The sequence below is a fragment of the Clavelina lepadiformis genome, chromosome 4 (assembly GCF_947623445.1).
Source record: "Clavelina lepadiformis chromosome 4, kaClaLepa1.1, whole genome shotgun sequence".
Lineage (NCBI taxonomy): Eukaryota > Metazoa > Chordata > Ascidiacea > Aplousobranchia > Clavelinidae > Clavelina > Clavelina lepadiformis.
In genome coordinates this window covers 18,426,609-18,449,269 of record NC_135243.1, presented here as the reverse complement: position 1 = coordinate 18,449,269, position 22,661 = coordinate 18,426,609, and the positions used below count along the sequence as shown (strand labels likewise).

The 22,661-nt window shown below is 40.7% G+C and overlaps 1 protein-coding gene, 58 non-coding genes and 21 pseudogenes across 59 annotated transcripts; all 80 read left to right on the top strand.

Moving 5' to 3' along the window:
- The first annotated feature begins 66 nt into the window (after positions 1-66).
- Positions 67-175, top strand: LOC143456156 (5S ribosomal RNA; annotated as a pseudogene).
- Positions 176-285: 110 nt separating this feature from the next.
- On the top strand, positions 286-404 carry LOC143453735 (5S ribosomal RNA). Its single transcript, XR_013115391.1, has one exon. It is a non-coding gene; the product is annotated as a 5S ribosomal RNA (ribosomal RNA).
- Positions 405-515: 111 nt separating this feature from the next.
- Positions 516-634, top strand: LOC143455836 (5S ribosomal RNA; annotated as a pseudogene).
- A 110-nt stretch (positions 635-744) lies between these two features.
- Positions 745-863, top strand: LOC143453734 (5S ribosomal RNA). The gene has a single exon (XR_013115390.1). It is a non-coding gene; the product is annotated as a 5S ribosomal RNA (ribosomal RNA).
- Positions 864-974: 111 nt separating this feature from the next.
- On the top strand, positions 975-1,093 carry LOC143454427 (5S ribosomal RNA). The gene has a single exon (XR_013116051.1). It is a non-coding gene; the product is annotated as a 5S ribosomal RNA (ribosomal RNA).
- A 111-nt stretch (positions 1,094-1,204) lies between these two features.
- LOC143456155 (5S ribosomal RNA) lies at positions 1,205-1,313 on the top strand (annotated as a pseudogene).
- Positions 1,314-1,424: 111 nt separating this feature from the next.
- Positions 1,425-1,543, top strand: LOC143455028 (5S ribosomal RNA). Its single transcript, XR_013116627.1, has one exon. It is a non-coding gene; the product is annotated as a 5S ribosomal RNA (ribosomal RNA).
- A 111-nt stretch (positions 1,544-1,654) lies between these two features.
- LOC143455818 (5S ribosomal RNA) lies at positions 1,655-1,773 on the top strand (annotated as a pseudogene).
- Positions 1,774-1,882: 109 nt separating this feature from the next.
- On the top strand, positions 1,883-2,001 carry LOC143454251 (5S ribosomal RNA). Its single transcript, XR_013115885.1, has one exon. It is a non-coding gene; the product is annotated as a 5S ribosomal RNA (ribosomal RNA).
- Positions 2,002-2,112: 111 nt separating this feature from the next.
- LOC143455126 (5S ribosomal RNA) lies at positions 2,113-2,231 on the top strand. The gene has a single exon (XR_013116718.1). It is a non-coding gene; the product is annotated as a 5S ribosomal RNA (ribosomal RNA).
- Positions 2,232-2,342: 111 nt separating this feature from the next.
- Positions 2,343-2,451, top strand: LOC143456154 (5S ribosomal RNA; annotated as a pseudogene).
- A 110-nt stretch (positions 2,452-2,561) lies between these two features.
- On the top strand, positions 2,562-2,680 carry LOC143453733 (5S ribosomal RNA). The gene has a single exon (XR_013115389.1). It is a non-coding gene; the product is annotated as a 5S ribosomal RNA (ribosomal RNA).
- A 111-nt stretch (positions 2,681-2,791) lies between these two features.
- On the top strand, positions 2,792-2,910 carry LOC143456383 (5S ribosomal RNA). Its single transcript, XR_013117048.1, has one exon. It is a non-coding gene; the product is annotated as a 5S ribosomal RNA (ribosomal RNA).
- Positions 2,911-3,021: 111 nt separating this feature from the next.
- Positions 3,022-3,140, top strand: LOC143455375 (5S ribosomal RNA; annotated as a pseudogene).
- A 110-nt stretch (positions 3,141-3,250) lies between these two features.
- LOC143456372 (5S ribosomal RNA) lies at positions 3,251-3,369 on the top strand. Its single transcript, XR_013117047.1, has one exon. It is a non-coding gene; the product is annotated as a 5S ribosomal RNA (ribosomal RNA).
- Positions 3,370-3,479: 110 nt separating this feature from the next.
- Positions 3,480-3,598, top strand: LOC143456361 (5S ribosomal RNA). The gene has a single exon (XR_013117046.1). It is a non-coding gene; the product is annotated as a 5S ribosomal RNA (ribosomal RNA).
- Positions 3,599-3,708: 110 nt separating this feature from the next.
- LOC143456349 (5S ribosomal RNA) lies at positions 3,709-3,827 on the top strand. Its single transcript, XR_013117045.1, has one exon. It is a non-coding gene; the product is annotated as a 5S ribosomal RNA (ribosomal RNA).
- Positions 3,828-3,937: 110 nt separating this feature from the next.
- Positions 3,938-4,056, top strand: LOC143458014 (5S ribosomal RNA). Its single transcript, XR_013117655.1, has one exon. It is a non-coding gene; the product is annotated as a 5S ribosomal RNA (ribosomal RNA).
- Positions 4,057-4,166: 110 nt separating this feature from the next.
- LOC143454623 (5S ribosomal RNA) lies at positions 4,167-4,285 on the top strand. The gene has a single exon (XR_013116236.1). It is a non-coding gene; the product is annotated as a 5S ribosomal RNA (ribosomal RNA).
- A 111-nt stretch (positions 4,286-4,396) lies between these two features.
- Positions 4,397-4,515, top strand: LOC143455627 (5S ribosomal RNA; annotated as a pseudogene).
- Positions 4,516-4,626: 111 nt separating this feature from the next.
- LOC143455374 (5S ribosomal RNA) lies at positions 4,627-4,745 on the top strand (annotated as a pseudogene).
- Positions 4,746-4,855: 110 nt separating this feature from the next.
- Positions 4,856-4,974, top strand: LOC143453642 (5S ribosomal RNA). Its single transcript, XR_013115302.1, has one exon. It is a non-coding gene; the product is annotated as a 5S ribosomal RNA (ribosomal RNA).
- A 110-nt stretch (positions 4,975-5,084) lies between these two features.
- Positions 5,085-5,203, top strand: LOC143456338 (5S ribosomal RNA). Its single transcript, XR_013117044.1, has one exon. It is a non-coding gene; the product is annotated as a 5S ribosomal RNA (ribosomal RNA).
- A 110-nt stretch (positions 5,204-5,313) lies between these two features.
- Positions 5,314-5,432, top strand: LOC143457350 (5S ribosomal RNA). Its single transcript, XR_013117143.1, has one exon. It is a non-coding gene; the product is annotated as a 5S ribosomal RNA (ribosomal RNA).
- Positions 5,433-5,542: 110 nt separating this feature from the next.
- On the top strand, positions 5,543-5,661 carry LOC143458013 (5S ribosomal RNA). The gene has a single exon (XR_013117654.1). It is a non-coding gene; the product is annotated as a 5S ribosomal RNA (ribosomal RNA).
- A 110-nt stretch (positions 5,662-5,771) lies between these two features.
- Positions 5,772-5,890, top strand: LOC143454494 (5S ribosomal RNA). The gene has a single exon (XR_013116113.1). It is a non-coding gene; the product is annotated as a 5S ribosomal RNA (ribosomal RNA).
- A 110-nt stretch (positions 5,891-6,000) lies between these two features.
- On the top strand, positions 6,001-6,119 carry LOC143456326 (5S ribosomal RNA). The gene has a single exon (XR_013117043.1). It is a non-coding gene; the product is annotated as a 5S ribosomal RNA (ribosomal RNA).
- Positions 6,120-6,229: 110 nt separating this feature from the next.
- Positions 6,230-6,348, top strand: LOC143456315 (5S ribosomal RNA). The gene has a single exon (XR_013117042.1). It is a non-coding gene; the product is annotated as a 5S ribosomal RNA (ribosomal RNA).
- Positions 6,349-6,458: 110 nt separating this feature from the next.
- LOC143455424 (5S ribosomal RNA) lies at positions 6,459-6,577 on the top strand (annotated as a pseudogene).
- Positions 6,578-8,577: 2,000 nt separating this feature from the next.
- LOC143454250 (5S ribosomal RNA) lies at positions 8,578-8,696 on the top strand. The gene has a single exon (XR_013115884.1). It is a non-coding gene; the product is annotated as a 5S ribosomal RNA (ribosomal RNA).
- Positions 8,697-8,807: 111 nt separating this feature from the next.
- On the top strand, positions 8,808-8,926 carry LOC143454248 (5S ribosomal RNA). Its single transcript, XR_013115882.1, has one exon. It is a non-coding gene; the product is annotated as a 5S ribosomal RNA (ribosomal RNA).
- A 109-nt stretch (positions 8,927-9,035) lies between these two features.
- On the top strand, positions 9,036-9,154 carry LOC143454247 (5S ribosomal RNA). The gene has a single exon (XR_013115881.1). It is a non-coding gene; the product is annotated as a 5S ribosomal RNA (ribosomal RNA).
- Positions 9,155-9,265: 111 nt separating this feature from the next.
- Positions 9,266-9,384, top strand: LOC143454426 (5S ribosomal RNA). Its single transcript, XR_013116050.1, has one exon. It is a non-coding gene; the product is annotated as a 5S ribosomal RNA (ribosomal RNA).
- A 111-nt stretch (positions 9,385-9,495) lies between these two features.
- Positions 9,496-9,604, top strand: LOC143456151 (5S ribosomal RNA; annotated as a pseudogene).
- Positions 9,605-9,714: 110 nt separating this feature from the next.
- On the top strand, positions 9,715-9,833 carry LOC143453731 (5S ribosomal RNA). The gene has a single exon (XR_013115387.1). It is a non-coding gene; the product is annotated as a 5S ribosomal RNA (ribosomal RNA).
- A 111-nt stretch (positions 9,834-9,944) lies between these two features.
- Positions 9,945-10,063, top strand: LOC143455835 (5S ribosomal RNA; annotated as a pseudogene).
- A 111-nt stretch (positions 10,064-10,174) lies between these two features.
- On the top strand, positions 10,175-10,293 carry LOC143455373 (5S ribosomal RNA; annotated as a pseudogene).
- Positions 10,294-10,403: 110 nt separating this feature from the next.
- On the top strand, positions 10,404-10,522 carry LOC143458012 (5S ribosomal RNA). The gene has a single exon (XR_013117653.1). It is a non-coding gene; the product is annotated as a 5S ribosomal RNA (ribosomal RNA).
- Positions 10,523-10,632: 110 nt separating this feature from the next.
- Positions 10,633-10,751, top strand: LOC143454493 (5S ribosomal RNA). Its single transcript, XR_013116112.1, has one exon. It is a non-coding gene; the product is annotated as a 5S ribosomal RNA (ribosomal RNA).
- A 110-nt stretch (positions 10,752-10,861) lies between these two features.
- Positions 10,862-10,980, top strand: LOC143456612 (5S ribosomal RNA; annotated as a pseudogene).
- Positions 10,981-11,090: 110 nt separating this feature from the next.
- On the top strand, positions 11,091-11,209 carry LOC143456303 (5S ribosomal RNA). Its single transcript, XR_013117040.1, has one exon. It is a non-coding gene; the product is annotated as a 5S ribosomal RNA (ribosomal RNA).
- A 110-nt stretch (positions 11,210-11,319) lies between these two features.
- On the top strand, positions 11,320-11,438 carry LOC143455169 (5S ribosomal RNA). The gene has a single exon (XR_013116759.1). It is a non-coding gene; the product is annotated as a 5S ribosomal RNA (ribosomal RNA).
- Positions 11,439-11,548: 110 nt separating this feature from the next.
- On the top strand, positions 11,549-11,667 carry LOC143454538 (5S ribosomal RNA). Its single transcript, XR_013116156.1, has one exon. It is a non-coding gene; the product is annotated as a 5S ribosomal RNA (ribosomal RNA).
- A 110-nt stretch (positions 11,668-11,777) lies between these two features.
- Positions 11,778-11,896, top strand: LOC143454380 (5S ribosomal RNA). Its single transcript, XR_013116006.1, has one exon. It is a non-coding gene; the product is annotated as a 5S ribosomal RNA (ribosomal RNA).
- A 110-nt stretch (positions 11,897-12,006) lies between these two features.
- On the top strand, positions 12,007-12,125 carry LOC143454737 (5S ribosomal RNA). The gene has a single exon (XR_013116347.1). It is a non-coding gene; the product is annotated as a 5S ribosomal RNA (ribosomal RNA).
- A 110-nt stretch (positions 12,126-12,235) lies between these two features.
- LOC143456292 (5S ribosomal RNA) lies at positions 12,236-12,354 on the top strand. Its single transcript, XR_013117039.1, has one exon. It is a non-coding gene; the product is annotated as a 5S ribosomal RNA (ribosomal RNA).
- A 110-nt stretch (positions 12,355-12,464) lies between these two features.
- On the top strand, positions 12,465-12,583 carry LOC143454378 (5S ribosomal RNA). Its single transcript, XR_013116004.1, has one exon. It is a non-coding gene; the product is annotated as a 5S ribosomal RNA (ribosomal RNA).
- Positions 12,584-12,693: 110 nt separating this feature from the next.
- On the top strand, positions 12,694-12,812 carry LOC143454130 (5S ribosomal RNA). Its single transcript, XR_013115769.1, has one exon. It is a non-coding gene; the product is annotated as a 5S ribosomal RNA (ribosomal RNA).
- A 110-nt stretch (positions 12,813-12,922) lies between these two features.
- Positions 12,923-13,041, top strand: LOC143456281 (5S ribosomal RNA). The gene has a single exon (XR_013117038.1). It is a non-coding gene; the product is annotated as a 5S ribosomal RNA (ribosomal RNA).
- Positions 13,042-13,151: 110 nt separating this feature from the next.
- On the top strand, positions 13,152-13,270 carry LOC143454376 (5S ribosomal RNA). The gene has a single exon (XR_013116003.1). It is a non-coding gene; the product is annotated as a 5S ribosomal RNA (ribosomal RNA).
- A 110-nt stretch (positions 13,271-13,380) lies between these two features.
- On the top strand, positions 13,381-13,499 carry LOC143456270 (5S ribosomal RNA). The gene has a single exon (XR_013117037.1). It is a non-coding gene; the product is annotated as a 5S ribosomal RNA (ribosomal RNA).
- A 110-nt stretch (positions 13,500-13,609) lies between these two features.
- Positions 13,610-13,728, top strand: LOC143456259 (5S ribosomal RNA). The gene has a single exon (XR_013117036.1). It is a non-coding gene; the product is annotated as a 5S ribosomal RNA (ribosomal RNA).
- A 110-nt stretch (positions 13,729-13,838) lies between these two features.
- LOC143454506 (5S ribosomal RNA) lies at positions 13,839-13,957 on the top strand. Its single transcript, XR_013116125.1, has one exon. It is a non-coding gene; the product is annotated as a 5S ribosomal RNA (ribosomal RNA).
- A 110-nt stretch (positions 13,958-14,067) lies between these two features.
- On the top strand, positions 14,068-14,186 carry LOC143454492 (5S ribosomal RNA). Its single transcript, XR_013116111.1, has one exon. It is a non-coding gene; the product is annotated as a 5S ribosomal RNA (ribosomal RNA).
- Positions 14,187-14,296: 110 nt separating this feature from the next.
- On the top strand, positions 14,297-14,415 carry LOC143455422 (5S ribosomal RNA; annotated as a pseudogene).
- Positions 14,416-14,525: 110 nt separating this feature from the next.
- On the top strand, positions 14,526-14,644 carry LOC143456246 (5S ribosomal RNA). Its single transcript, XR_013117035.1, has one exon. It is a non-coding gene; the product is annotated as a 5S ribosomal RNA (ribosomal RNA).
- Positions 14,645-14,754: 110 nt separating this feature from the next.
- LOC143454491 (5S ribosomal RNA) lies at positions 14,755-14,873 on the top strand. The gene has a single exon (XR_013116110.1). It is a non-coding gene; the product is annotated as a 5S ribosomal RNA (ribosomal RNA).
- A 110-nt stretch (positions 14,874-14,983) lies between these two features.
- On the top strand, positions 14,984-15,102 carry LOC143455421 (5S ribosomal RNA; annotated as a pseudogene).
- Positions 15,103-15,212: 110 nt separating this feature from the next.
- On the top strand, positions 15,213-15,331 carry LOC143456234 (5S ribosomal RNA). The gene has a single exon (XR_013117034.1). It is a non-coding gene; the product is annotated as a 5S ribosomal RNA (ribosomal RNA).
- Positions 15,332-15,441: 110 nt separating this feature from the next.
- On the top strand, positions 15,442-15,560 carry LOC143454490 (5S ribosomal RNA). Its single transcript, XR_013116109.1, has one exon. It is a non-coding gene; the product is annotated as a 5S ribosomal RNA (ribosomal RNA).
- Positions 15,561-15,670: 110 nt separating this feature from the next.
- LOC143455420 (5S ribosomal RNA) lies at positions 15,671-15,789 on the top strand (annotated as a pseudogene).
- A 110-nt stretch (positions 15,790-15,899) lies between these two features.
- Positions 15,900-16,018, top strand: LOC143456222 (5S ribosomal RNA). Its single transcript, XR_013117033.1, has one exon. It is a non-coding gene; the product is annotated as a 5S ribosomal RNA (ribosomal RNA).
- Positions 16,019-16,128: 110 nt separating this feature from the next.
- LOC143455907 (5S ribosomal RNA) lies at positions 16,129-16,247 on the top strand (annotated as a pseudogene).
- Positions 16,248-16,357: 110 nt separating this feature from the next.
- On the top strand, positions 16,358-16,476 carry LOC143454375 (5S ribosomal RNA). Its single transcript, XR_013116002.1, has one exon. It is a non-coding gene; the product is annotated as a 5S ribosomal RNA (ribosomal RNA).
- A 348-nt stretch (positions 16,477-16,824) lies between these two features.
- Positions 16,825-19,208, top strand: LOC143453113 (uncharacterized). The gene is made up of 2 exons (XM_076954265.1): positions 16,825-17,181; positions 17,262-19,208. The coding sequence occupies exons 1-2, from the start codon at positions 16,860-16,862 to the stop codon at positions 17,603-17,605; spliced, it is 666 nt and encodes a 221-aa protein (XP_076810380.1). The 5' UTR covers positions 16,825-16,859; the 3' UTR covers positions 17,606-19,208.
- Positions 19,209-19,238: 30 nt separating this feature from the next.
- On the top strand, positions 19,239-19,357 carry LOC143456211 (5S ribosomal RNA). Its single transcript, XR_013117032.1, has one exon. It is a non-coding gene; the product is annotated as a 5S ribosomal RNA (ribosomal RNA).
- A 110-nt stretch (positions 19,358-19,467) lies between these two features.
- LOC143456199 (5S ribosomal RNA) lies at positions 19,468-19,586 on the top strand. The gene has a single exon (XR_013117031.1). It is a non-coding gene; the product is annotated as a 5S ribosomal RNA (ribosomal RNA).
- A 110-nt stretch (positions 19,587-19,696) lies between these two features.
- On the top strand, positions 19,697-19,815 carry LOC143454505 (5S ribosomal RNA). The gene has a single exon (XR_013116124.1). It is a non-coding gene; the product is annotated as a 5S ribosomal RNA (ribosomal RNA).
- Positions 19,816-19,925: 110 nt separating this feature from the next.
- LOC143454489 (5S ribosomal RNA) lies at positions 19,926-20,044 on the top strand. The gene has a single exon (XR_013116108.1). It is a non-coding gene; the product is annotated as a 5S ribosomal RNA (ribosomal RNA).
- Positions 20,045-20,154: 110 nt separating this feature from the next.
- LOC143456221 (5S ribosomal RNA) lies at positions 20,155-20,273 on the top strand (annotated as a pseudogene).
- Positions 20,274-20,383: 110 nt separating this feature from the next.
- LOC143456186 (5S ribosomal RNA) lies at positions 20,384-20,502 on the top strand. The gene has a single exon (XR_013117028.1). It is a non-coding gene; the product is annotated as a 5S ribosomal RNA (ribosomal RNA).
- Positions 20,503-20,612: 110 nt separating this feature from the next.
- Positions 20,613-20,731, top strand: LOC143456487 (5S ribosomal RNA; annotated as a pseudogene).
- Positions 20,732-20,841: 110 nt separating this feature from the next.
- On the top strand, positions 20,842-20,960 carry LOC143454374 (5S ribosomal RNA). The gene has a single exon (XR_013116001.1). It is a non-coding gene; the product is annotated as a 5S ribosomal RNA (ribosomal RNA).
- A 110-nt stretch (positions 20,961-21,070) lies between these two features.
- On the top strand, positions 21,071-21,189 carry LOC143454241 (5S ribosomal RNA). Its single transcript, XR_013115876.1, has one exon. It is a non-coding gene; the product is annotated as a 5S ribosomal RNA (ribosomal RNA).
- A 110-nt stretch (positions 21,190-21,299) lies between these two features.
- Positions 21,300-21,418, top strand: LOC143456611 (5S ribosomal RNA; annotated as a pseudogene).
- Positions 21,419-21,527: 109 nt separating this feature from the next.
- On the top strand, positions 21,528-21,646 carry LOC143455675 (5S ribosomal RNA; annotated as a pseudogene).
- Positions 21,647-21,756: 110 nt separating this feature from the next.
- Positions 21,757-21,875, top strand: LOC143454537 (5S ribosomal RNA). Its single transcript, XR_013116155.1, has one exon. It is a non-coding gene; the product is annotated as a 5S ribosomal RNA (ribosomal RNA).
- Positions 21,876-21,985: 110 nt separating this feature from the next.
- LOC143454373 (5S ribosomal RNA) lies at positions 21,986-22,104 on the top strand. The gene has a single exon (XR_013116000.1). It is a non-coding gene; the product is annotated as a 5S ribosomal RNA (ribosomal RNA).
- A 110-nt stretch (positions 22,105-22,214) lies between these two features.
- Positions 22,215-22,333, top strand: LOC143454107 (5S ribosomal RNA). Its single transcript, XR_013115748.1, has one exon. It is a non-coding gene; the product is annotated as a 5S ribosomal RNA (ribosomal RNA).
- A 110-nt stretch (positions 22,334-22,443) lies between these two features.
- Positions 22,444-22,562, top strand: LOC143453579 (5S ribosomal RNA). Its single transcript, XR_013115240.1, has one exon. It is a non-coding gene; the product is annotated as a 5S ribosomal RNA (ribosomal RNA).
- The last annotated feature ends 99 nt before the right edge of the window (positions 22,563-22,661 follow it).

Genomic DNA, 22,661 nt, shown 5'->3' with positions numbered 1-22,661 from the left:
GCTTTTGTCTAACTTCCCATGCAATCGAATTATAATTGAAAAGGCCATTTTCTTTCTTTTGAAATCGCCTACGACCATACCAGGTTGAGTATACCCGATCTCGGAAGTTAAGCAACCTCGGGCTCGGTTAGTACTTGGATGGGTGACCGCCTGGGAATACCGGGTGTTGTAAGCATTTTAGTCATGCTGTATATTTCAATGAAATTTATAGCAACTGTTTGCGTTTTTGAATTTCCTATGCAATCGAATTATAATTGAAAAGGCCATTTTCTTTCTTTTGAAATCGCCTACGATTATACCAGGTTGAGTAGACCCGATCTCGTTCGATCTCGGAAGTTAAGCAACCTCGGGCCCGGTTAGTACTTGGATGGGTGACCGCCTGGGAATACCGGGTGTTGTAAGCATTTTAGTCATGCTGTATATTTCAATCAAATTTCTAGCAACTGTTTGCTTTTGTCAAACTTCCTATGCAATCGAATTATAATTGAAAAAGCCATTTTCTTTATTTTGAAAACGCCTACGACCATACCAGGTTGAGTAGACCCGATCTCGTTCGATCTTAGAAGTTAAGCAACCTCGAGCCCGGTTAGTACTTGGATGGGTGACCGCCTGGGAATACCGGGTGTTGTAAGCATTTTAGTCATGCTGTATATTTCAATGAAATTTATAGCAACTGTTTGCGTTTTTGAATTTCCTATGCAATCGAATTATAATTGAAAAGGCCATTTTCTTTCTTTTGAAATCGCCTACGATTATACCAGGTTGAGTAGACCCGATCTCGTTCGATCTCGGAAGTTAAGCAACCTCGGGCCCGGTTAGTACTTGGATGGGTGACCGCCTGGGAATACCGGGTGTTGTAAGCATTTTAGTCATGCTGTATATTTCAATCAAATTTCTAGCAACTGTTTGCTTTTGTCAAACTTCCTATGCAATCGAATTATAATTGAAAAAGCCATTTTCTTTATTTTGAAAACGCCTACGACCATACCAGGTTGAGTAGACCCGATCTCGTTCGATGTCGGAAGTTAAGCAACCTCGGGCCCGGTTAGTACTTGGATGGGTGACCGCCTGGGAATACCGGGTGTTGTAAGCATTTTAGTCATGCTGGATATTTCAATCAAATTTCGAGCGACTGTTTGCTTTTGTCAAACTTCCTATGCAATCGAATTATAATTGAAAAGGCCATTTGCTTTCTTTTGAAATCGCCTACGACCATACCAGGTTGAGTATACCCGATCTCGGAAGTTAAGCAACCTCGGGCTCGGTTAGTACTTGGATGGGTGACCGCCTGGGAATACCGGGTGTTGTAAGCATTTTAGTCATGCTGTATATTTCAATGAAATTTATAGCAACTGTTTGCTTTTGTCAAACTTCCTATGCAATCGAATTATAATTGAAAAAGCCATTTTCTTTATTTTGAAAACGCCTACGACCATACCAGGTTGAGTAGACCCGATCTCGTTCGATCTTGGAAGTTAAGCAACCTCGAGCCCGGTTAGTACTTGGATGGGTGACCGCCTGGGAATACCGGGTGTTGTAAGCATTTTAGTCATGCTGTATATTTCAATCAAATTTCTAGCAACTGTTTGCTTTTGTCAAACATCCTATGCAATCGAATTATAATTGAAAAAGCCATTTTCTTTATTTTGAAAACGCCTACGACCATACCAGGTTGAGTAGACCCGATCTCGTTCGATCTTGGAAGTTAAGAAACCTCGAGCCCGGTTAGTACTTGGATGGGTGACCGCCTGGGAATACCGGGTGTTGTAAGCATTTTAGTCATGCTGTATATTTCAATCAAATTTCTAGCAACTGTTTGCTTTTTGATTTTCCAGTGCAATCGAATTATAATTGTAAAAGCCATTTTCTTTCTTTTGAATTCGCCTACGACCATACCAGGTTGAGTAGACCCGATCTCGTTCGATCTCGGAAGTTAAGCAACCTCGAGCCCGGTTAGTACTTGGATGGGTGACCGCCTGGGAATACCGGGTGTTGTAAGCATTTTAGTCATGCTGTATATTTCAATCAAATTTCTAGCGACTGTTTGCTTTTGTCAAACTTTCTATGCAATCGAATTATAATTGAAAAGGCCATTTTCTTTCTTTTGAAATCGCCTACTACCATACCAGGTTGAGTAGACCCGATCTCGTTCGATGTCGGAAGTTAAGCAACCTCGGGCCCGGTTAGTACTTGGATGGGTGACCGCCTGGGAATACCGGGTGTTGTAAGCATTTTAGTCATGCTGTATATTTCAATCAAATTTATAGCAACTGTTTGCTTTTGTCTAACTTCCTATGCAATCGAATTATAATTGAAAAGGCCATTTTCTTTCTTTTGAAATCGCCTACGACCATACCAGGTTGAGTATACCCGATCTCGGAAGTTAAGCAACCTCGGGCTCGGTTAGTACTTGGATGGGTGACCGCCTGGGAATACCGGGTGTTGTAAGCATTTTAGTCATGCTGTATATTTCAATGAAATTTATAGCAACTGTTTGCGTTTTTGAATTTCCTATGCAATCGAATTATAATTGAAAAGGCCATTTTCTTTCTTTTGAAATCGCCTACGATTATACCAGGTTGAGTAGACCCGATCTCGTTCGATCTCGGAAGTTAAGCAACCTCGGGCCCGGTTAGTACTTGGATGGGTGACCGCCTGGGAATACCGGGTGTTGTAAGCATTTTAGTCATGCTGTATATTTCAATCAAATTTCTGGCAACTGTTTGCTTTTGTCAAACTTCCTATGCAATCGAATTATAATTGAAAAAGCCATTTTCTTTATTTTGAAAACGCCTACGACCATACCAGGTTGAGTAGACCCGATCTCGTTCGATCTCGGAAGTTAAGCAACCTCGGGCCCGGTTAGTACTTGGATGGGTGACCGCCTGGGAATACCGGGTGTTGTAAGCATTTTAGTCATGCTGGATATTTCAATCAAATTTCTAGCGACTGTTTGCTTTTGTCAAACTTCCTATGCAATCGAATTACAATTGAAAAGGCCATTTGCTTTCTTTTGAAATCGCCTACGACCATACCAGGTTGAGTAGACCGGATCTCGTTCGATCTCGGAAGTTTAGCAACCTCGGGCCCGGTTAGTACTTGGATGGGTGACCGCCTGGGAATACCGGGTGTTGTAAGCATTTTAGTCATGCTGTATATTTCAATCAAATTTATAGCAACTGTTTGCCATTTTCAATTTCCTATGCAATCGAATTATAATTGAAAAGGCCATTTTCTTTCTTTTGAAATCGCCTACGACCATACCAGGTTGAGTAGACCCGATCTCGTTCGATCTCGGAAGTTAAGCAACCTCGGGCCCGGTTAGTACTTGGATGGGTGACCGCCTGGGAATACCGGGTGTTGTAAGCATTTTAGTCATGCTGTATATTTCAATGAAATTTATAGAAATTGTTTGCCATTTTCAATTTCCTATGCAATCGAATTATAATTGAAAAGGCCATTTTCTTTCTTTTGAAATCGCCTACGACCATACCAGGTTGAGTAGACCCGATCTCGTTCGATCTCGGAAGTTAAGCAACCTCGGGCCCGGTTAGTACTTGGATGGGTGACCGCCTGGGAATACCGGGTGTTGTAAGCATTTTAGTCATGCTGTATATTTCAATCAAAATTATAACAACTGTTTGCGTTTTTGAATTTCCTATGCAATCGAATTATAATTGAAAAGGCCATTTTCTTTCTTTTGAAATCGCCTACGACCATACCAGGTTGAGTAGACCCGATCTCGTTCGATCTCGGAAGTTAAGCAACCTCGGGCCCGGTTAGTACTTGGATGGGTGACCGCCTGGGAATACCGGGTGTTGTAAGCATTTTAGTCATGCTGTATACTTCAATGAAATTTATAGCAATTGTTTGCGTTTTTGAATTTCCTATGCAATCGAATTATAATTGAAAAGGCCATTTTCTTTCTTTTGAAATCGCCTACGACCATACCAGGTTGAGTAGACCCGATCTCGTTCGATCTCGGAAGTTAAGCAGCCTCGGGCCCGGTTAGTACTTGGATGGGTGACCGCCTGGGAATACCGGGTGTTGTAAGCATTTTAGTCATGCTGTATACTTCAATGAAATTTATAGCAATTGTTTGCGTTTTTGAATTTCCTATGCAATCGAATTATAATTGAAAAGGCCATTTTCTTACTTTTGAAATCGGCTACGATTATACCAGGTTGAGTAGACCCGATCTCGTTCGATCTCGGAAGTTAAGCAACCTCGGGCCCGGTTAGTACTTGGATGGGTGACCGCCTGGGAATACCGGGTGTTGTAAGCATTTTAGTCATGCTGTATATTTCAATCAAATTTCTAGCAACTGTTTGCTTTTGTCAAACTTCCTATGCAATCGAATTATAATTGAAAAAGCCATTTTCTTTCTTTTGAAAACGCCTACGACCATACCAGGTTGAGTAGATCCGATCTCGTTCGATCTTGGAAGTTAAGCAACCTCGAGCCCGGTTAGTACTTGGATGGGTGACCGCCTGGGAATACCGGGTGTTGTAAGCATTTTAGTCATGCTGGATATTTCAATCAAATTTCTAGCGACTGTTTGCTTTTGTCAAACTTCCTATGCAATCGAATTATAATTGAAAAGGCCATTTGCTTTCTTTTGAAATCGCCTACGACCATACCAGGTTGAGTAGACCGGATCTCGTTCGATCTCGGAAGTTTAGCAACCTCGGGCCCGGTTAGTACTTGGATGGGTGACCGCCTGGGAATACCGGGTGTTGTAAGCATTTTAGTCATGCTGTATATTTCAATCAAATTTATAGCAACTGTTTGCCATTTTGAATTTCCTATGCAATCGAATTATAATTGAAAAGGCCATTTTCTTTCTTTTGAAATCGCCTACGACCATACCAGGTTGAGTAGACCCGATCTCGTTCGATCTCGGAAGTTAAGCAACCTCGGGCCCGGTTTGTACTTGGATGGGTGACCGCCTGGGAATACCGGGTGTTGTAAGCATTTTAGTCATGCTGTATATTTCAATGAAATTTATAGAAATTGTTTGCCATTTTCAATTTCCTATGCAATCGAATTATAATTGAAAAGGCCATTTTCTTTCTTTTGAAATCGCCTACGACCATACCAGGTTGAGTAGACCCGATCTCGTTCGATCTCGGAAGTTAAGCAACCTCGGGCCCGGTTAGTACTTGGATGGGTGACCGCCTGGGAATACCGGGTGTTGTAAGCATTTTAGTCATGCTGTATATTTCAATCAAAATTATAACAACTGTTTGCGTTTTTGAATTTCCTATGCAATCGAATTATAATTGAAAAGGCCTTTTTCTTTCTTTTGAAATCGCCTACGACCATACCAGGTTGAGTAGACCCGATCTCGTTTGATCTCGGAAGTTAAGCAACCTCGGGCCCGGTTAGTACTTGGATGGGTGACCGCCTGGGAATACCGGGTGTTGTAAGCATTTTAGTCATGCTGTATACTTCAATGAAATTTCTAGCAATTGTTTGCGTTTTTGAATTTCCTATGCAATCGAATTATAATTGAAAAGGCCATTTTCTTTCTTTTGAAATCGCCTACGACCATACCAGGTTGAGTAGACCCGATCTCGTTCGATCTCGGAAGTTAAGCAGCCTCGGGCCCGGTTAGTACTTGGATGGGTGACCGCCTGGGAATACCGGGTGTTGTAAGCATTTTAGTCATGCTGTATACTTCAATGAAATTTATAGCAATTGTTTGCGTTTTTGAATTTCCTATGCAATCGAATTATAATTGAAAAGGCCATTTTCTTTCTTTTGAAATCGCCTACGACCATACCAGGTTGAGTAGACCCGATCTCGTTCGATCTCGGAAGTTAAGCAACCTCGTGCCCGGTTAGTACTTGGATGGGTGACCGCCTGGGAATACCGGGTGTTGTAAGCATTTTAGTCATGCTGTATACTTCAATGAAATTTATAGCAATTGTTTGCGTTTTTGAATTTCCTATGCAATCGAATTATATATGAAAAGGCCGATTTCTTTCTTTTGAAATCGCCTACGACCATACCAGGTTGAGTAGACCCGATCTCGTTCGATCTCGGAAGTTAAGCAACCTCGGGCCCGGTTAGTACTTGGATGGGTGACCGCCTGGGAATACCGGGTGTTGTAAGCATTTTAGTCATGCTGTAAATTTCAATGAAATTTATAGCAACTGTTTGCGTTTTTGAATTTCCTATGCAATCGAATTATAATTGAAAAGGCCATTTTCTTTCTTTTGAAATCGCCTACGACCATACCAGGTTGAGTAGACCCGATCTCGTTCGATCTCGGAAGTTAAGCAACCTCGGGCCCGGTTAGTACTTGGATGGGTGACCGCCTGGGAATACCGGGTGTTGTAAGCATTTTAGTCATGCTGTATATTTGAAAGAAATTTATAGCAACTGTTTGCGTTTTTGAATTTCCTATGCAATCGAATTATAATTGAAAAGGCCATTTTCTTTCTTTTGAAACCGCCTAAGACCATACCAGGTTGAGTAGACCCGATCTCGTTCGATCTCGGAAGTTAAGCAACCTCGAGCCCGGTTAGTACTTGGATGGGTGACCGCCTGGGAATACCGGGTGTTGTAAGCATTTTAGTCATGCTGTATATTTCAATCAAATTTCTAGCAACTGTTTGCTTTTTGATTTTCCAGTGCAATCGAATTATAATTGAAAAAGCCATTTTCTTTCTTTTGAATTCGCCTACGACCATACCAGGTTGAGTAGACCCGATCTCGTTCGATATGGAAGTTAAGGTAGAGCGGTGGACTGTAGAAGAAATACCGGAGTTAAGCAACCTCGTGGAAATCTGGTTGAATATTTTGGGTTAGCCACCCATTACGCCGGCTTATATTGTTAAATATTTGCACTTGAGTGCTCTGAATCATCGAAAGTTATGGCAGAAAGTAAACCCGTTTCTTATTCGGACAAAGTTAAGAAGAAGTTAAGACCTATGGAGTATGCAAGGCCAAATTGCCTAACGTTTAGAGTATCTTATGGTACCAAAAGGGAAGATCTTTGGAAAATTTTTGAAAAGATTAACTTTTCTTTAAAATTACTCGTTGGCCTAGTGGAGAAGAAAGGTGGCAATATCGATATTACCTGCAAGTCGAGAGAGCATGTTCTGGATTTACATGAAAAACTTCTTAATCTTGAAGAAATTCGGTACCTAAAGCTGTATGAACCGGATAAGGTATATGTTCATATATCTTGGATTCCTACACCATTTCCTATTGAAGCCTTGAAATCATTCTTAGAAGAAAATCATGGTAAAATCATTAAATGTTTCCCAAAAAAAGATGCAAAGGCTTTGTTCAGTGGTGTTTATATTATGGAAATGGCTAAAGATGAACTGGATCAAACACCAATACCAAGCTATTTAAATATTCTTGGGGAAGAACTACTAGTCAAATACCATGGACAGTTGGCAACATGCCAGTACTGCAACAAACCAGGACACAAACACATCAACTGTCCTGCCAAAAATAACTCTGAATACCCCCCACTGGAAGAGAACAATCAGCCAAACCCCAGAAGAGGTATGGATTATTATAGAAACCCTCTCACTAGACACCAATCACCTGGCCACACTCACAATGAAGAAAACCATGAAAATTCTATAATGAACACAAACAAGGACAATACTGAAGATGGAAAGAACAATGACAGCAATGAACCTGATACAGCAACCACAAAGAAAGGGGAAGAACAACCTAGGGACTGGTTTGACATGACAGAAAACAATCTAACAGAAGTACATATGAATGAAGACAACTCAATAGAAACGAATACTGAGAGGAGGAGTGACAGGAAAAGACCCTCTCCAGATGAGGCATCTGAGGAGCCTTGCACAAAGGTTAGCCATAATGATAATACATACATAGTCAAATGTCTAACATGTAACAATGAAGAACATATCTTGGATGAGTGCAGGAAATGGAAATGTAGTAAATGCCCTGAAGATTATATAGTAATAAATACCTGTAATGACAGAATTAAACAGATAATTCCAGAAGGAAACATGCATGACTTTCCTTGTGATGTGTGTCAAAGTGAATTAAAATACCTATCTTGCTGTAAAGCACACACTCATGTATCAGAGTATGGTGAGAACTTTGTTGAATGTGCAACCTGTAATGCTTCATTGTGTGAGTGTTTATGTAAGAGCTACAACCTAATACCCCCTATTAGAACACAAGGCAAATGTGTGAACACAGAATGCAATTTGTGTGTTATACATTGTGACTGTGAAGAGGTGGTTTGTAAGGCCATAAGCCCCTCTCAATCATACTTTTGTAATTGTGGATAAAATACACATGTGAGAGTATTGAAGGGATTAAAGATTATATTTAAATAGTAAAAAAAAAAAAAAAAAAAAAAAAAAAAAAAAAAAAAAAAAAAAAAAAAAAAAAAAAGTTAAGCAACCTCGGGCCCAGTTAGTACTTGGATGGGTGGCCGCCTGGGAATACCTAGTGTTGTAAGCATTTTAGTCATGCTGTATATTTCAATCAAATTTATAGCAACTGTTTGCTTTTTGAATTTCCTATGCAATCGAATTATAATTTAAAAGGCCATTTTCTTTTTTTGAATTTGCCTACGACCATACCAGGTTGAGTAGACCCGATCTCGTTCGATCTCGGAAGTTAAGCAACCTCGAGCCCGGTTAGTACTTGGATGGGTGACCGCCTGGGAATACCGGGTGTTGTAAGCATTTTAGTCATGCTGAATATTTCAATCAAATTTCTAGCAACTGTTTGCTTTTGTCAAACATCCTATGCAATCGAATTATAATTGAAAAAGCCATTTTCTTTCTTTCGAAAACGCCTACGACCATACCAGGTTGAGTAGACCCGATCTCGTTCGATCTCGGAAGTTAAGCAACCTCGAGCCCGGTTAGTACTTGGATGGGTGACCGCCTGGGAATACCGGGTGTTGTAAGCATTTTAGTCATGCTGTATATTTCAATCAAATTTCTAGCAACTGTTTGCTTTTTGATTTTCCTATGCAATCGAATTATAATTGAAAAAGCCATTTTCTTTCTTTTGAATTCGCCTACGACCATACCAGGTTGAGTAGACCCGATCTCGTTCGATCTCGGAAGTTAAGCAACCTCGAGCCCGGTTAGTACTTGGATGGGTGACCGCCTGGGAATACCGGGTGTTGTAAGCATTTTAGTCATGCTGTATATTTCAATCAAATTTCTAGCGACTGTTTGCTTTTGTCAAAGTTTCTATGCAATCGAATTATAATTGAAAAGGCCATTTTCTTTCTTTTGAAATCGCCTACGACCATACCAGGTTGAGTAGACCCGATCTCGTTCGATGTCGGAAGTTAAGCAACCTCGGGCCCGGTTAGTACTTGGATGGGTGACCGCCTGGGAATACCGGGTGTTGTAAGCATTTTAGTCATGCTGTATATTTCAATGAAATTTCTAGCAACTGTTTGCTTTTGTCTAACTTCCTATGCAATCGAATTATAATTGAAAAGGCCATTTTCTTTCTTTTGAAATCGCCTACGACCATACCAGGTTGAGTATACCCGATCTCGGAAGTTAAGCAACCTCGGGCTCGGTTAGTACTTGGATGGGTGACCGCCTGGGAATACCGGGTGTTGTAAGCATTTTAGTCATGCTGTATATTTCAATGAAATTTATAGCAACTGTTTGCGTTTTTGAATTTCCTATGCAATCGAATTATAATTGAAAAGGCCATTTTCTTTCTTTTGAAATCGCCTACGATTATACCAGGTTGAGTAGACCCGATCTCGTTCGATCTCGGAAGTTAAGCAACCTCGGGCCCGGTTAGTACTTGGATGGGTGACCGCCTGGGAATACCGGGTGTTGTAAGCATTTTAGTCATGCTGTATATTTCAATCAAATTTCTAGCAACTGTTTGCTTTTGTCAAACTTCCTATGCAATCGAATTATAATTGAAAAAGCCATTTTCTTTCTTTTGAAAACGCCTACGACCATACCAGGTTGAGTAGACCCGATCTCGTTCGATCTTAGAAGTTAAGCAACCTCGAGCCCGGTTAGTACTTGGATGGGTGACCGCCTGGGAATACCGGGTGTTGTAAGCATTTTAGTCATGCTGGATATTTCAATCAAATTTCTAGCGACTGTTTGCTTTTGTCAAACTTCCTATGCAATCGAATTATAATTGAAAAGGCTATTTGCTTTCTTTTGAAATCGCCTACGACCATACCAGGTTGAGTAGACCGGATCTCGTTCGATCTCGGAAGTTTAGCAACCTCGGGCCCGGTTAGTACTTGGATGGGTGACCGCCTGGGAATACCGGGTGTTGTAAGCATTTTAGTCATGCTGTATATTTCAATCAAATTTATAGCAACTGTTTGCCATTTTCAATTTCCTATGCAATCGAATTATAATTGAAAAGGCCATATTCTTTCTTTTGAAATCGCCTACGACCATACCAGGTTGAGTAGACCCGATCTCGTTCGATCTCGGAAGTTAAGCAGCCTCGGGCCCGGTTAGTACTTGGATGGGTGACCGCCTGGGAATACCGGGTGTTGTAAGCATTTTAGTCATGCTGTATACTTCAATGAAATTTATAGCAATTGTTTGCGTTTTTGAATTTCCTATGCAATCGAATTATAATTGAAAAGGCCATTTTCTTTCTTTTGAAATCGCCTACGACCATACCAGGTTGAGTAGACCCGATCTCGTTCGATCTCGGAAGTTAAGCAACCTCGTGCCCGGTTAGTACTTGGATGGGTGACCGCCTGGGAATACCGGGTGTTGTAAGCATTTTAGTCATGCTGTATACTTCAATGAAATTTATAGCAATTGTTTGCATTTTTGAATTTCCTATGCAATCGAATTATATATGAAAAGGCCGATTTCTTTCTTTTGAAATCGCCTACGACCATACCAGGTTGAGTAGACCCGATCTCGTTCGATCTCGGAAGTTAAGCAACGTCGGGCACGGTTAGAACTTGGATGGGTGACCGCCTGGGAATACCGGGTGTTGTAAGCATTTTAGTCATGCTGTATATTTGAATGAAATTTATAGCAATTGTTTGCGTTTTTGAATTTCCTATGCATTCGAATTATAATTGAAAAGGCCATTTTCTTTCTTTTGAAATCGCCTACGACCATACCAGGTTGAGTAGACCCGATCTCGTTCGATCTCGGAAGTTAAGCAACCTCGGGCCCGGTTAGTACTTGGATGGGTGACCGCCTGGGAATACCGGGTGTTGTAAGCATTTTAGTCATGCTGTATATTTCAATTAAATTTATTGCAACTGTTTGCGTTTTTGAATTTCCTATGCAATCGAATTATAATTGAAAAGGCCATTTTCTTTCTTTTGAAACCGCCTAAGACCCTACCAGGTTGAGTAGACCCGATCTCGTTCGATCTCGGAAGTTAAGCAACCTCGGGCCCGGTTAGTACTTGGATGGGTGACCGCCTGGGAATACCGGGTGTTGTAAGCATTTTAGTCATGCTGTATACTTCAATGAAATTTATAGCAATTGTTTGCGTTTTTGAATTTCCTATGCAATCGAATTATAATTGAAAAGGCCATTTTCTTTCTTTTGAAATCGCCTACGACCATACCAGGTTGAGTAGACCCGATCTCGTTCGATCTCGGAAGTTAAGCAACCTCGGGCCCGGTTAGTACTTGGATGGGTGAACGCCTGGGAATACCGGGTGTTGTAAGCATTTTAGTCATGCTGTATACTTCAATGAAATTTATAGCAATTGTTTGCGTTTTTGAATTTCCTATGCACTCGAGTTATAATTGAAAAGGCCATTTTCTTTCTTTTGAAATCGCCTACGACCATACCAGGTTGAGTAGACCCGATCTCGTTCAATCTCGGAAGTTAAGCAACCTCGGGCCCGGTTAGTACTTGGATGGGTGACCGCCTGGGAATACCGGGTGTTGTAAGCATTTTAGTAATGCTGTATATTTCAATGAAATTTATAGCAACTGTTTGCGTTTTTGAATTTCCTATGCAATCGAATTATAATTGAAAAGGCCATTTTCTTTCTTTTGAAATCGCCTACGACCATACCAGGTTGAGTAGACCCGTTCTCGTTCGATCTCGGAAGTTAAGCAACCTCGGGCCCGGTTAGTACTTGGATGGGTAACCGCCTGGGAATACCGGGTGTTGTAAGCATTTTAGTCATGCTGTATATTTCAATGAAATTTATAGCAATTGTTTGCCATTTTCAATTTCCTATGCAATCGAATTATAATTGAAAAGGCCATTTTCTTTCTTTTGAAATCGCCTACGACCATACCAGGTTGAGTAGACCCGATCTCGTTCGATCTCGGAAGTTAAGCAACCTCGGGCCCGGTTAGTACTTGGATGGGTGACCGCCTGGGAATACCGGGTGTTGTAAGCATTTTAGTCATGCTGTATATTTCAATGAAATTTATAACAACTGTTTGCGTGTTTGAATTTCCTATGCAATCGAATTATAATTGAAAAGGCCATTTTCTTTCTTTTGAAATCGCCTACGACCATACCAGGTTGAGTAGACCCGATCTCGTTCAATCTCGGAAGTTAAGCAACCTCGGGCCCGGTTAGTACTTGGATGGGTGACCGCCTGGGAATACCGGGTGTTGTAAGCATTTTAGTAATGCTGTATATTTCAATGAAATTTATAGCAACTGTTTGCGTTTTTGAATTTCCTATGCAATCGAATTATAATTGAAAAGGCCATTTTCTTTCTTTTGAAATCGCCTACGACCATACCAGGTTGAGTAGACCCGATCTCGTTCGATCTCGGAAGTTAAGCAACCTCAGGCCCGGTTAGTACTTGGATGGGTGACCGCCTGGGAATACCGGGTGTTGTAAGCATTTTAGTCATGCTGTATATTTCAATGAAGTTTATAGCAATTGTTTGCCATTTTCAATTTCCTATGCAATCGAATTATAATTGAAAAGGCCATTTTCTTTCTTTTGAAATCGCCTACGACCATACCAGGTTGAGTAGACCCGATCTCGTTCGATCTCGGAAGTTAAGCAACCTCGGGCCCGGTTAGTACTTGGATGGGTGACCGCCTGGGAATACCGGGTGTTGTAAGCATTTTAGTCATGCTGTATATTTCAATGAAATTTATAACAACTGTTTGCGTGTTTGAATTTCCTATGCAATCGAATTATAATTGAAAAGGCCATTTTCTTTCTTTTGAAATCGCCTACGACCATACCAGGTTGAGTAGACCCGATCTCGTTCAATCTCGGAAGTTAAGCAACCTCGGGCCCGGTTAGTACTTGGATGGGTGACCGCCTGGGAATACCGGGTGTTGTAAGCATTTTAGTAATGCTGTATATTTCAATGAAATTTATAGCAACTGTTTGCGTTTTTGAATTTCCTATGCAATCGAATTATAATTGAAAAGGCCATTTTCTTTCTTTTGAAATCGCCTACGACCATACCAGGTTGAGTAGACCCGATCTCGTTCGATCTCGGAAGTTAAGCAACCTCGGGCCCGGTTAGTACTTGGATGGGTGACCGCCTGGGAATACCGGGTGTTGTAAGCATTTTAGTCATGCTGTATATTTCAATGAAATTTATAGCAACTGTTTGCCATTTTCAATTTCCTATGCAATCGAATTATAATTGAAAAGGCCATTTTCTTTCTTTTGAAATCGCCTACGACCATACCAGGTTGAGTAGACCCGATCTCGTTCGATCTCGGAAGTTAAGCAACCTCGGGCCCGGTTAGTACTTGGATGGGTGACCGCCTGGGAATACCGGGTGTTGTAAGCATTTTAGTCATGCTGTATATTTCAATGAAATTTATAACAACTGTTTGCGTGTTTGAATTTCCTATGCAATCGAATTATAATTGAAAAGGCCATTTTCTTTCTTTTGAAATCGCCTACGACCATACCAGGTTGAGTAGACCCGATCTCGTTCGATCTCGGAAGTTAAGCAGACTCGGGCCCGGTTAGTACCTGGATGGGTGACCGCCTGGGAATACCGGGTGTTGTAAGCATTTTAGTCATGCTGTATACTTCAATGAACTTTATAGCAATTGTTTGCGTTTTTGAATTTCCTATGCAATCGAATTATAATTGAAAAGGCCATTTTCTTTCTTTTGAAATCGCCTACGACCATACCAGGTTGAGTAGACCCGATCTCGTTCGATCTCGGAAGTTAAGCAACCTCGTGCCCGGTTAGTACTTGGATGGGTGACCGCCTGGGAATACCGGGTGTTGTAAGCATTTTAGTCATGCTGTATACTTCAATGAAATTTATAGCAATTGTTTGCGTTTTTGAATTTCTTATGCAATCGAATTATATATGAAAAGGCCGATTTCTTTCTTTTGAAATCGCCTACGACCATACCAAGTTGAGTAGACCCGATCTCGTTCGATCTCGGAAGTTAAGCAACCTCGGGCCCTGTTAGTACTTGGATGGGTGACCGCCTGGGAATACCGGGTGTTGTAAGCATTTTAGTCATGCTGTAAATTTCAATGAAATTTATAGCAACTGTTTGCGTTTTTGAATTTCCTATGCAATCGAATTTTAATTGAAAAGGCCATTTTCTTTCTTTTGAAATCGCCTACGACCATACCAGGTTGAGTAGACCCGATCTCGTTCGATCTCGGAAGTTAAGCAACCTCGGGCCCGGTTAGTACTTGGATGGGTGACCGCCTGGGAATACCGGGTGTTGTAAGCATTTTAGTCATGCTGTATACTTCAATGAACTTTATAGCAATTGTTTGCGTTTTTGAATTTCCTATGCAATCGAATTATAATTGAAAAGGCCATTTTCTTTCTTTTGAAATCGCCTACGACCATACCAGGTTGAGTAGACCCGATCTCGTTCGATCTCGGAAGTTAAGCAACCTCGTGCCCGGTTAGTACTTGGATGGGTGACCGCCTGGGAATACCGGGTGTTGTAAGCATTTTAGTCATGCTGTATACTTCAATGAAATTTATAGCAATTGTTTGCGTTTTTGAATTTCTTATGCAATCGAATTATATATGAAAAGGCCGATTTCTTTCTTTTGAAATCGCCTACGACCATACCAAGTTGAGTAGACCCGATCTCGTTCGATCTCGGAAGTTAAGCAACCTCGGGCCCTGTTAGTACTTGGATGGGTGACCGCCTGGGAATACCGGGTGTTGTAAGCATTTTAGTCATGCTGTAAATTTCAATGAAATTTATAGCAACTGTTTGCGTTTTTGAATTTCCTATGCAATCGAATTTTAATTGAAAAGGCCATTTTCTTTCTTTTGAAATCGCCTACGACCATACCAGGTTGAGTAGACCCGATCTCGTTCGATCTCGGAAGTTAAGCAACCTCGGGCCCGGTTAGTACTTGGATGGGTGACCGCCTGGGAATACCGGGTGTTGTAAGCATTTTAGTCATGCTGTATACTTCAATGAACTTTATAGCAATTGTTTGCGTTTTTGAATTTCCTATGCAATCGAATTATAATTGAAAAGGCCATTTTCTTTCTTTTGAAATCGCCTACGACCATACCAGGTTGAGTAGACCCGATCTCGTTCGATCTCGGAAGTTAAGCAACCTCGTGCCCGGTTAGTACTTGGATGGGTGACCGCCTGGGAATACCGGGTGTTGTAAGCATTTTAGTCATGCTGTATACTTCAATGAAATTTATAGCAATTGTTTGCGTTTTTGAATTTCTTATGCAATCGAATTATATATGAAAAGGCCGATTTCTTTCTTTTGAAATCGCCTACGACCATACCAAGTTGAGTAGACCCGATCTCGTTCGATCTCGGAAGTTAAGCAACCTCGGGCCCTGTTAGTACTTGGATGGGTGACCGCCTGGGAATACCGGGTGTTGTAAGCATTTTAGTCATGCTGTAAATTTCAATGAAATTTATAGCAACTGTTTGCGTTTTTGAATTTCCTATGCAATCGAATTTTAATTGAAAAGGCCATTTTCTTTCTTTTGAAATCGCCTACGACCATACCAGGTTGAGTAGACCCGATCTCGTTCGATCTCGGAAGTTAAGCAACCTCGGGCCCGGTTAGTACTTGGATGGGTGACCGCCTGGGAATACCGGGTGTTGTAAGCATTTTAGTCATGCTGTATATTTGAAAGAAATTTATAGCAACTGTTTGCGTTTTTGAATTTCCTATGCAATCGAATTATAATTGAAAAGGCCATTTTCTTTCTTTTGAAACCGCCTAAGACCATACCAGGTTGAGTAGGCCCGATCTCGTTCGATCTCGGAAGTTAAGCAACCTCGGGCCCGGTTAGTACTTGGATGGGTGAACGCCTGGGAATACCGGGTGTTGTAAGCATTTTAGTCATGCTGTATATTTCAATGAAATTTATAACAACTGTTTGCGTGTTTGAATTTCCTATGCAATCGAATTATAATTGAAAAGGCCATTTTCTTTCTTTTGAAATCGCCTACGACCATACCAGGTTGAGTAGACCCGATCTCGTTCAATCTCGGAAGTTAAGCAACCTCGGGCCCGGTTAGTACTTGGATGGGTGACCGCCTGGGAATACCGGGTGTTGTAAGCATTTTAGTAATGCTGTATATTTCAATGAAATTTATAGCAACTGTTTGCGTTTTTGAATTTCCTATGCAATCGAATTACACTGTGCTGCGTTAATTTTTAGGTTAATAAAGTATTGACGGTTCTTAGTGTACTTTTTGATGCTGAATCCAAAACTGTTATCCGTTTTCTTCAATCAGGTCTAGTTTTTTGGCAAATTGCGTTTGAAATTTTTGACAACTTCAGCTTTCAGCGTTTGCGATTGAGATTTGTGGTGTCATAAAAATGATTTAGTTTTGATGAAACTTCAGTGACATCACAATGAGAAGAACATAACGAATACACCTGGTGCTTGAAAAGTTAAACTTCTGAACTTGTTTTTACAGGCTAGTTTAGTGTGCAGTTTAGATGATTTGTTTTTACAGTACAATGAGAAAGTGCAAAAATGATCCAGACAGGTTCTGTTACATATGTGGCAAGGTCACCCTGCGCAGTCGCCAAGCAAAAATTACGCAGTTTGTTAAAAAAGCATATTATGCGTATTTTGGAGTAAAACTAGGCGATCAGGACAAGGCATTTGCTCCGCACATATGTTGTAGAGCATGCGTTGAAAACTTGAGATTATGGAGCCTAAAGAAAATAAAGAGCCTTCCTTTCGGTATTCCTATGGTATGGAGAGAAGGAAAAGACCATGTCACTGATTGTTATTTTTGCATGACCAACTTACAAGGTATGCTGATACTTGCATTGTATGGAGGCATTTTCATTAATTGCTTGATTTAAGAGTAAAAGTGTTCTTTTTCATTTTAGGAATAAACCGGAAGAACAAACAACATGTGAAGTACCCTGATGTTCCTTCAGCCATGAAACCAGTACCACATGGCCCTGGTATTCCTGTTCCAGAACCACCTGGAGAAATAAGTGAAATGGAGTGTTGTTCATCTGCAGCGAGCAAAGCAAGTGAACAAGACACATGGGATGCAGAGCAAAGTACAAGCCAACCGAAGCCTCTTACACAGCTTGAGCTGAATGACCTAACCCGAGATTTAAATCTCACCAAAGAATCCGCTCAGCTCCTAGGATCACGACTACGTGAGAACAACTTGCTAGCTCCATGCACCACATATTTCTGGTATCGGTATGAAGATAAATAGTTTAGAAAATATTTCAATTATGACGAAGACCATTCCCTAGATGATGTCAAGATGTTTCAGGATTAATATCAGCTTTGGGCATAGTATACAGTTCGGCAGAATGGCGATTGTTTTTGGACTCATCTGTAAAGAGTTTGAAGGTAGTATTACTACACAATGGCAATAAGATTGGTTCTGTTCCTGTTGGACATTCAGTGAAGCTCACTGAATGCTATGAAGACATGAAATACCTTTTGAAATCTCTTCAGTATAGCCAACACAAATGGAAAATATGTGGTGACTTAAAAATGATTTCAATACTTCTTGGGTTACAGGCCGGTTACACTAAACATCCATGTTTTTTGTGTCTGTGGGACTCGAGGGCTGATGATCGCCACTACACACAAATTAGCTGGCTACCCAGAACAAGTTTTACACCTGGTTTTAAAAATGTCAAATTTGCTTACTTAGTTGATCCACAAAATATTCTTTTGCCACCTCTCCACATTAAACTTGGTCTCATGAAAAACTATACCAAAGCACTTGATAAAGATGGCCCAACCTTCAAGTTCTTACAAATGAAATTTCCCCGCATCTCTGAAGCGAAGCTACGAGCAGGAGTCTTTGATGGGCCACAGATCCGTGAGCTGATGAAAGACGAAGGTTTTACTGCACACATGAGTGCAGTAGAAAAAAGAGCATGGACAGGATTTCGAGCAGTAATTTCAAACTTCCTTGGAAAGCATAGAATCCCTGATTATGAAGCACAGGTTAAAGAGCTGCTTGAAAGTTTTCAATCCCTTGGAGCCCGGATGTCTGTGAAAATGCACTTTCTGAGTTCGCATTTAGATTACTTTCCTGACAACTGTGGTGACTACAGCGAAGAACATGGAGAGAGATTCCACCAAGACCTTCGCCATATGGAAGAAAGGTACCAAGGATGCTGGGATGTAAACATGCTTGCAGATTACTGTTGGTGCTTAAAAAGAGATCTTCCCAACACCACACATAGAAGAAAATCTTTGAAGCAACACTTTTTGTCAGCATAAATCATTTGTATTTATATTGTTATTGCATTTAATGTCGTAATATCATCATGTGCCGCACAACGCTTTCTGTGTTAAGCTATTTTGAACACTTCGTTTTTATTTCACACATTGATGTTTGCAAGTATTTCACATTTAAAACACATTTGTGATGTTAAGTGTTTACGTGTCTATAATGTAACATATTAACTTCTACTTTTAGGTTGAGCGCCGTTGAACAAAATTATGTGTTAGGAAGCTTTCTTGGTTAGTTGTAAGTGCCTTTATTTCAACTGTGTCATTATATTTTTGTAGTATTTAAAATGGCTGTCATTGCAAAAACCTTACATTCAAATAAAAATACCATCTTGCGAAAATTGACAACATGCATGACCAATTAAGCTACCCCAGAAATTAGTTTCTTTGTGCACAATAACGACCAAAGCTAGCATAATTAAATATGTGATAGAAAAAAAACTTGACCTGATTGAAAAAAACTGGTTGCATTTTTGAGTTCAGCGCAAAAAATCGATTCAGAAACAGTTAAAACATCTTTGACCTATGAAAAAAAATTTTCAAACGCAGCACAGTGTTATAATTGAAAAGGCCATTTTCTTTCTTTTGAAATCGCCTACGACCATACCAGGTTGAGTAGACCCGATCTCGTTCGATCTCGGAAGTTAAGCAACCTCGGGCCCGGTTAGTACTTGGATGGGTGACCGCCTGGGAATACCGGGTGTTGTAAGCATTTTAGTCATGCTGTATATTTCAATGAAATTTATAGCAATTGTTTGCCATTTTCAATTTCCTATGCAATCGAATTATAATTGAAAAGGCCATTTTCTTTCTTTTGAAATCGCCTACGACCATACCAGGTTGAGTAGACCCGATCTCGTTCGATCTCGGAAGTTAAGCAACCTCGGGCCCGGTTAGTACTTGGATGGGTGACCGCCTGGGAATACCGGGTGTTGTAAGCATTTTAGTCATGCTGTATATTTCAATGAAATTTATAACAACTCTTTGCGTGTTTGAATTTCCTATGCAATCGAATTATAATTGAAAAGGCCATTTTCTTTCTTTTGAAATCGCCTACGACCATACCAGGTTGAGTAGACCCGATCTCGTTCGATCTCGGAAGTTAAGCAGACTCGGGCCCGGTTAGTACCTGGATGGGTGACCGCCTGGGAATACCGGGTGTTGTAAGCATTTTAGTCATGCTGTATACTTCAATGAACTTTATAGCAATTGTTTGCGTTTTTGAATTTCCTATGCAATCGAATTATAATTGAAAAGGCCATTTTCTTTCTTTTGAAATCGCCTACGACCATACCAGGTTGAGTAGACCCGATCTCGTTCGATCTCGGAAGTTAAGCAACCTCGTGCCCGGTTAGTACTTGGATGGGTGACCGCCTGGGAATACCGGGTGTTGTAAGCATTTTAGTCATGCTGTATACTTCAATGAAATTTATAGCAATTGTTTGCGTTTTTGAATTTCTTATGCAATCGAATTATATATGAAAAGGCCGATTTCTTTCTTTTGAAATCGCCTACGACCATACCAAGTTGAGTAGACCCGATCTCGTTCGATCTCGGAAGTTAAGCAACCTCGGGCCCTGTTAGTAATTGGATGGGTGACCGCCTGGGAATACCGGGTGTTGTAAGCATTTTAGTCATGCTGTAAATTTCAATGAAATTTATAGCAACTGTTTGCGTTTTTGAATTTCCTATGCAATCGAATTTTAATTGAAAAGGCCGTTTTCTTTCTTTTGAAATCGCCTACGACCATACCAGGTTGAGTAGACCCGATCTCGTTCGATCTCGGAAGTTAAGCAACCTCGGGCCCGGTTAGTACTTGGATGGGTGACCGCCTGGGAATACCGGGTGTTGTAAGCATTTTAGTCATGCTGTATATTTGAAAGAAATTTATAGCAACTGTTTGCGTTTTTGAATTTCCTATGCAATCGAATTATAATTGAAAAGGCCATTTTCTTTCTTTTGAAACCGCCTAAGACCATACCAGGTTGAGTAGGACCGATCTCGTTCGATCTCGGAAGTTAAGCAACCTCGGGCCCGGTTAGTACTTGGATGGGTGAACGCCTGGGAATACCGGGTGTTGTAAGCATTTTAGTCATGCTGTATACTTCTATGAAATTTATAGCAATTGTTTGCGTTTTTGAATTTCCTATGCACTCGAGTTATAATTGAAAAGGCCATTTTCTTTCTTTTGAAATCGCCTACGACCATACCAGGTTGAGTAGACCCGATCTCGTTCAATCTCGGAAGTTAAGCAACCTCGGGCCCGGTTAGTACTTGGATGGGTGACCGCCTGGGAATACCGGGTGTTGTAAGCATTTTAGTCATGCTGTATATTTCAATGAAATTTATAGCAACTGTTTGCGTTTTTGAATTTCCTATGCAATCGAATTATAATTGAAAAGGCCATTTTCTTTCTTTTGAAATCGCCTACGACCATACCAGGTTGAGTAGACCCGTTCTCGTTCGATCTCGGAAGTTAAGCAACCTCGGGCCCGGTTAGTACTTGGATGGGTGACCGCCTGGGAATACCGGGTGTTGTAAGCATTTTAGTCATGCTGTATATTTCAATGAAATTTATAGCAACTGTTTGCGTTTTTGAATTTCCTATGCAATCGAATTATAATTGAAAACGCCATTTTCTTTCTTTTGAAATCGCCTACGACCATACCAGGTTGAGTAGACCCGATCTCGTTCGATCTCGGAAGTTAAGCAACGTCGGGCACGGTTAGAACTTGGATGGGTGACCGCCTGGGAATACCGGGTGTTGTAAGCATTTTAGTCATGCTGTATATTTCAATTAAATTTATTGCAACTGTTTGCGTTTTGAATTTCCTATGCAATCGAATTATAATTGAAAAGGCCATTTTCTTTCTTTTGAAACCGCCTAAGACCCTATCAGGTTGAGTAGACCCGATCTCGTTCGATCTCGGAAGTTAAGCAACCTCGGGCCCGGTTAGTACTTGGATGGGTGACCGCCTGGGAATACCGGGTGTTGTAAGCATTTTAGTCATGCTGTATACTTCAATGAAATTTATAGCAATTGTTTGCGTTTTTGAATTTCCTATGCAATCGAATTATAATTGAAAAGGCCATTTTCTTTCTTTTGAAATCGCCTACGACCATACCAGGTTGAGTAGACCCGATCTCGTTCGATCTCGGAAGTTAAGCAACCTCGGGCCCGGTTAGTACTTGGATGGGTGAACGCCTGGGAATACCGGGTGTTGTAAGCATTTTAGTCATGCTGTATACTTCAATGAAATTTATAGCAATTGTTTGCGTTTTTGAATTTCCTATGCACTCGAGTTATAATTGAAAAGGCCATTTTCTTTCTTTTGAAATCGCCTACGACCATACCAGGTTGAGTAGACCCGATCTCGTTCAATCTCGGAAGTTAAGCAACCTCGGGCCCGGTTAGTACTTGGATGGGTGACCGCCTGGGAATACCGGGTGTTGTAAGCATTTTAGTAATGCTGTATATTTCAATGAAATTTATAGCAACTGTTTGCGTTTTTGAATTTCCTATGCAATCGAATTATAATTGAAAAGGCCATTTTCTTTCTTTTGAAATCGCCTACGACCATACCAGGTTGAGTAGACCCGTTCTCGTTCGATCTCGGAAGTTAAGCAACCTCGGGCCCGGTTAGTACTTGGATGGGTGACCTCCTGGGAATACCGGGTGTTGTAAGCATTTTAGTCATGCTGTATATTTGAATGAAATTTATAGCAATTGTTTGCGTTTTTGAATTTCCTATGCATTCGAATTATAATTGAAAAGGCCATTTTCTTTCTTTTGAAATCGCCTACGACCATACCAGGTTGAGTAGACCCGATCTCGTTCGATCTCGGAAGTTAAGCAACCACGGGCCCGGTTAGTACTTGGATGGGTGACCGCCTGGGAATACCGGGTGTTGTAAGCATTTTAGTCATGCTGTATATTTCAATTAAATTTATTGCAACTGTTTGCGTTTTTGAATTTCCTATGCAATCGAATTATAATTGAAAAGGCCATTTTCTTT

Coding starts and splice junctions, on each gene's coding strand:
- LOC143453113 (XM_076954265.1), top strand. CDS start 16,860: ATGATTTGTTTTTACAGTACAATGAGAAAGTGCAAAAATGATCCAGAC. Junction 17,182..17,261: donor TTGCATGACCAACTTACAAG/GTATGCTGATAC, acceptor TTTTCATTTTAG/GAATAAACCGGAAGAACAAA.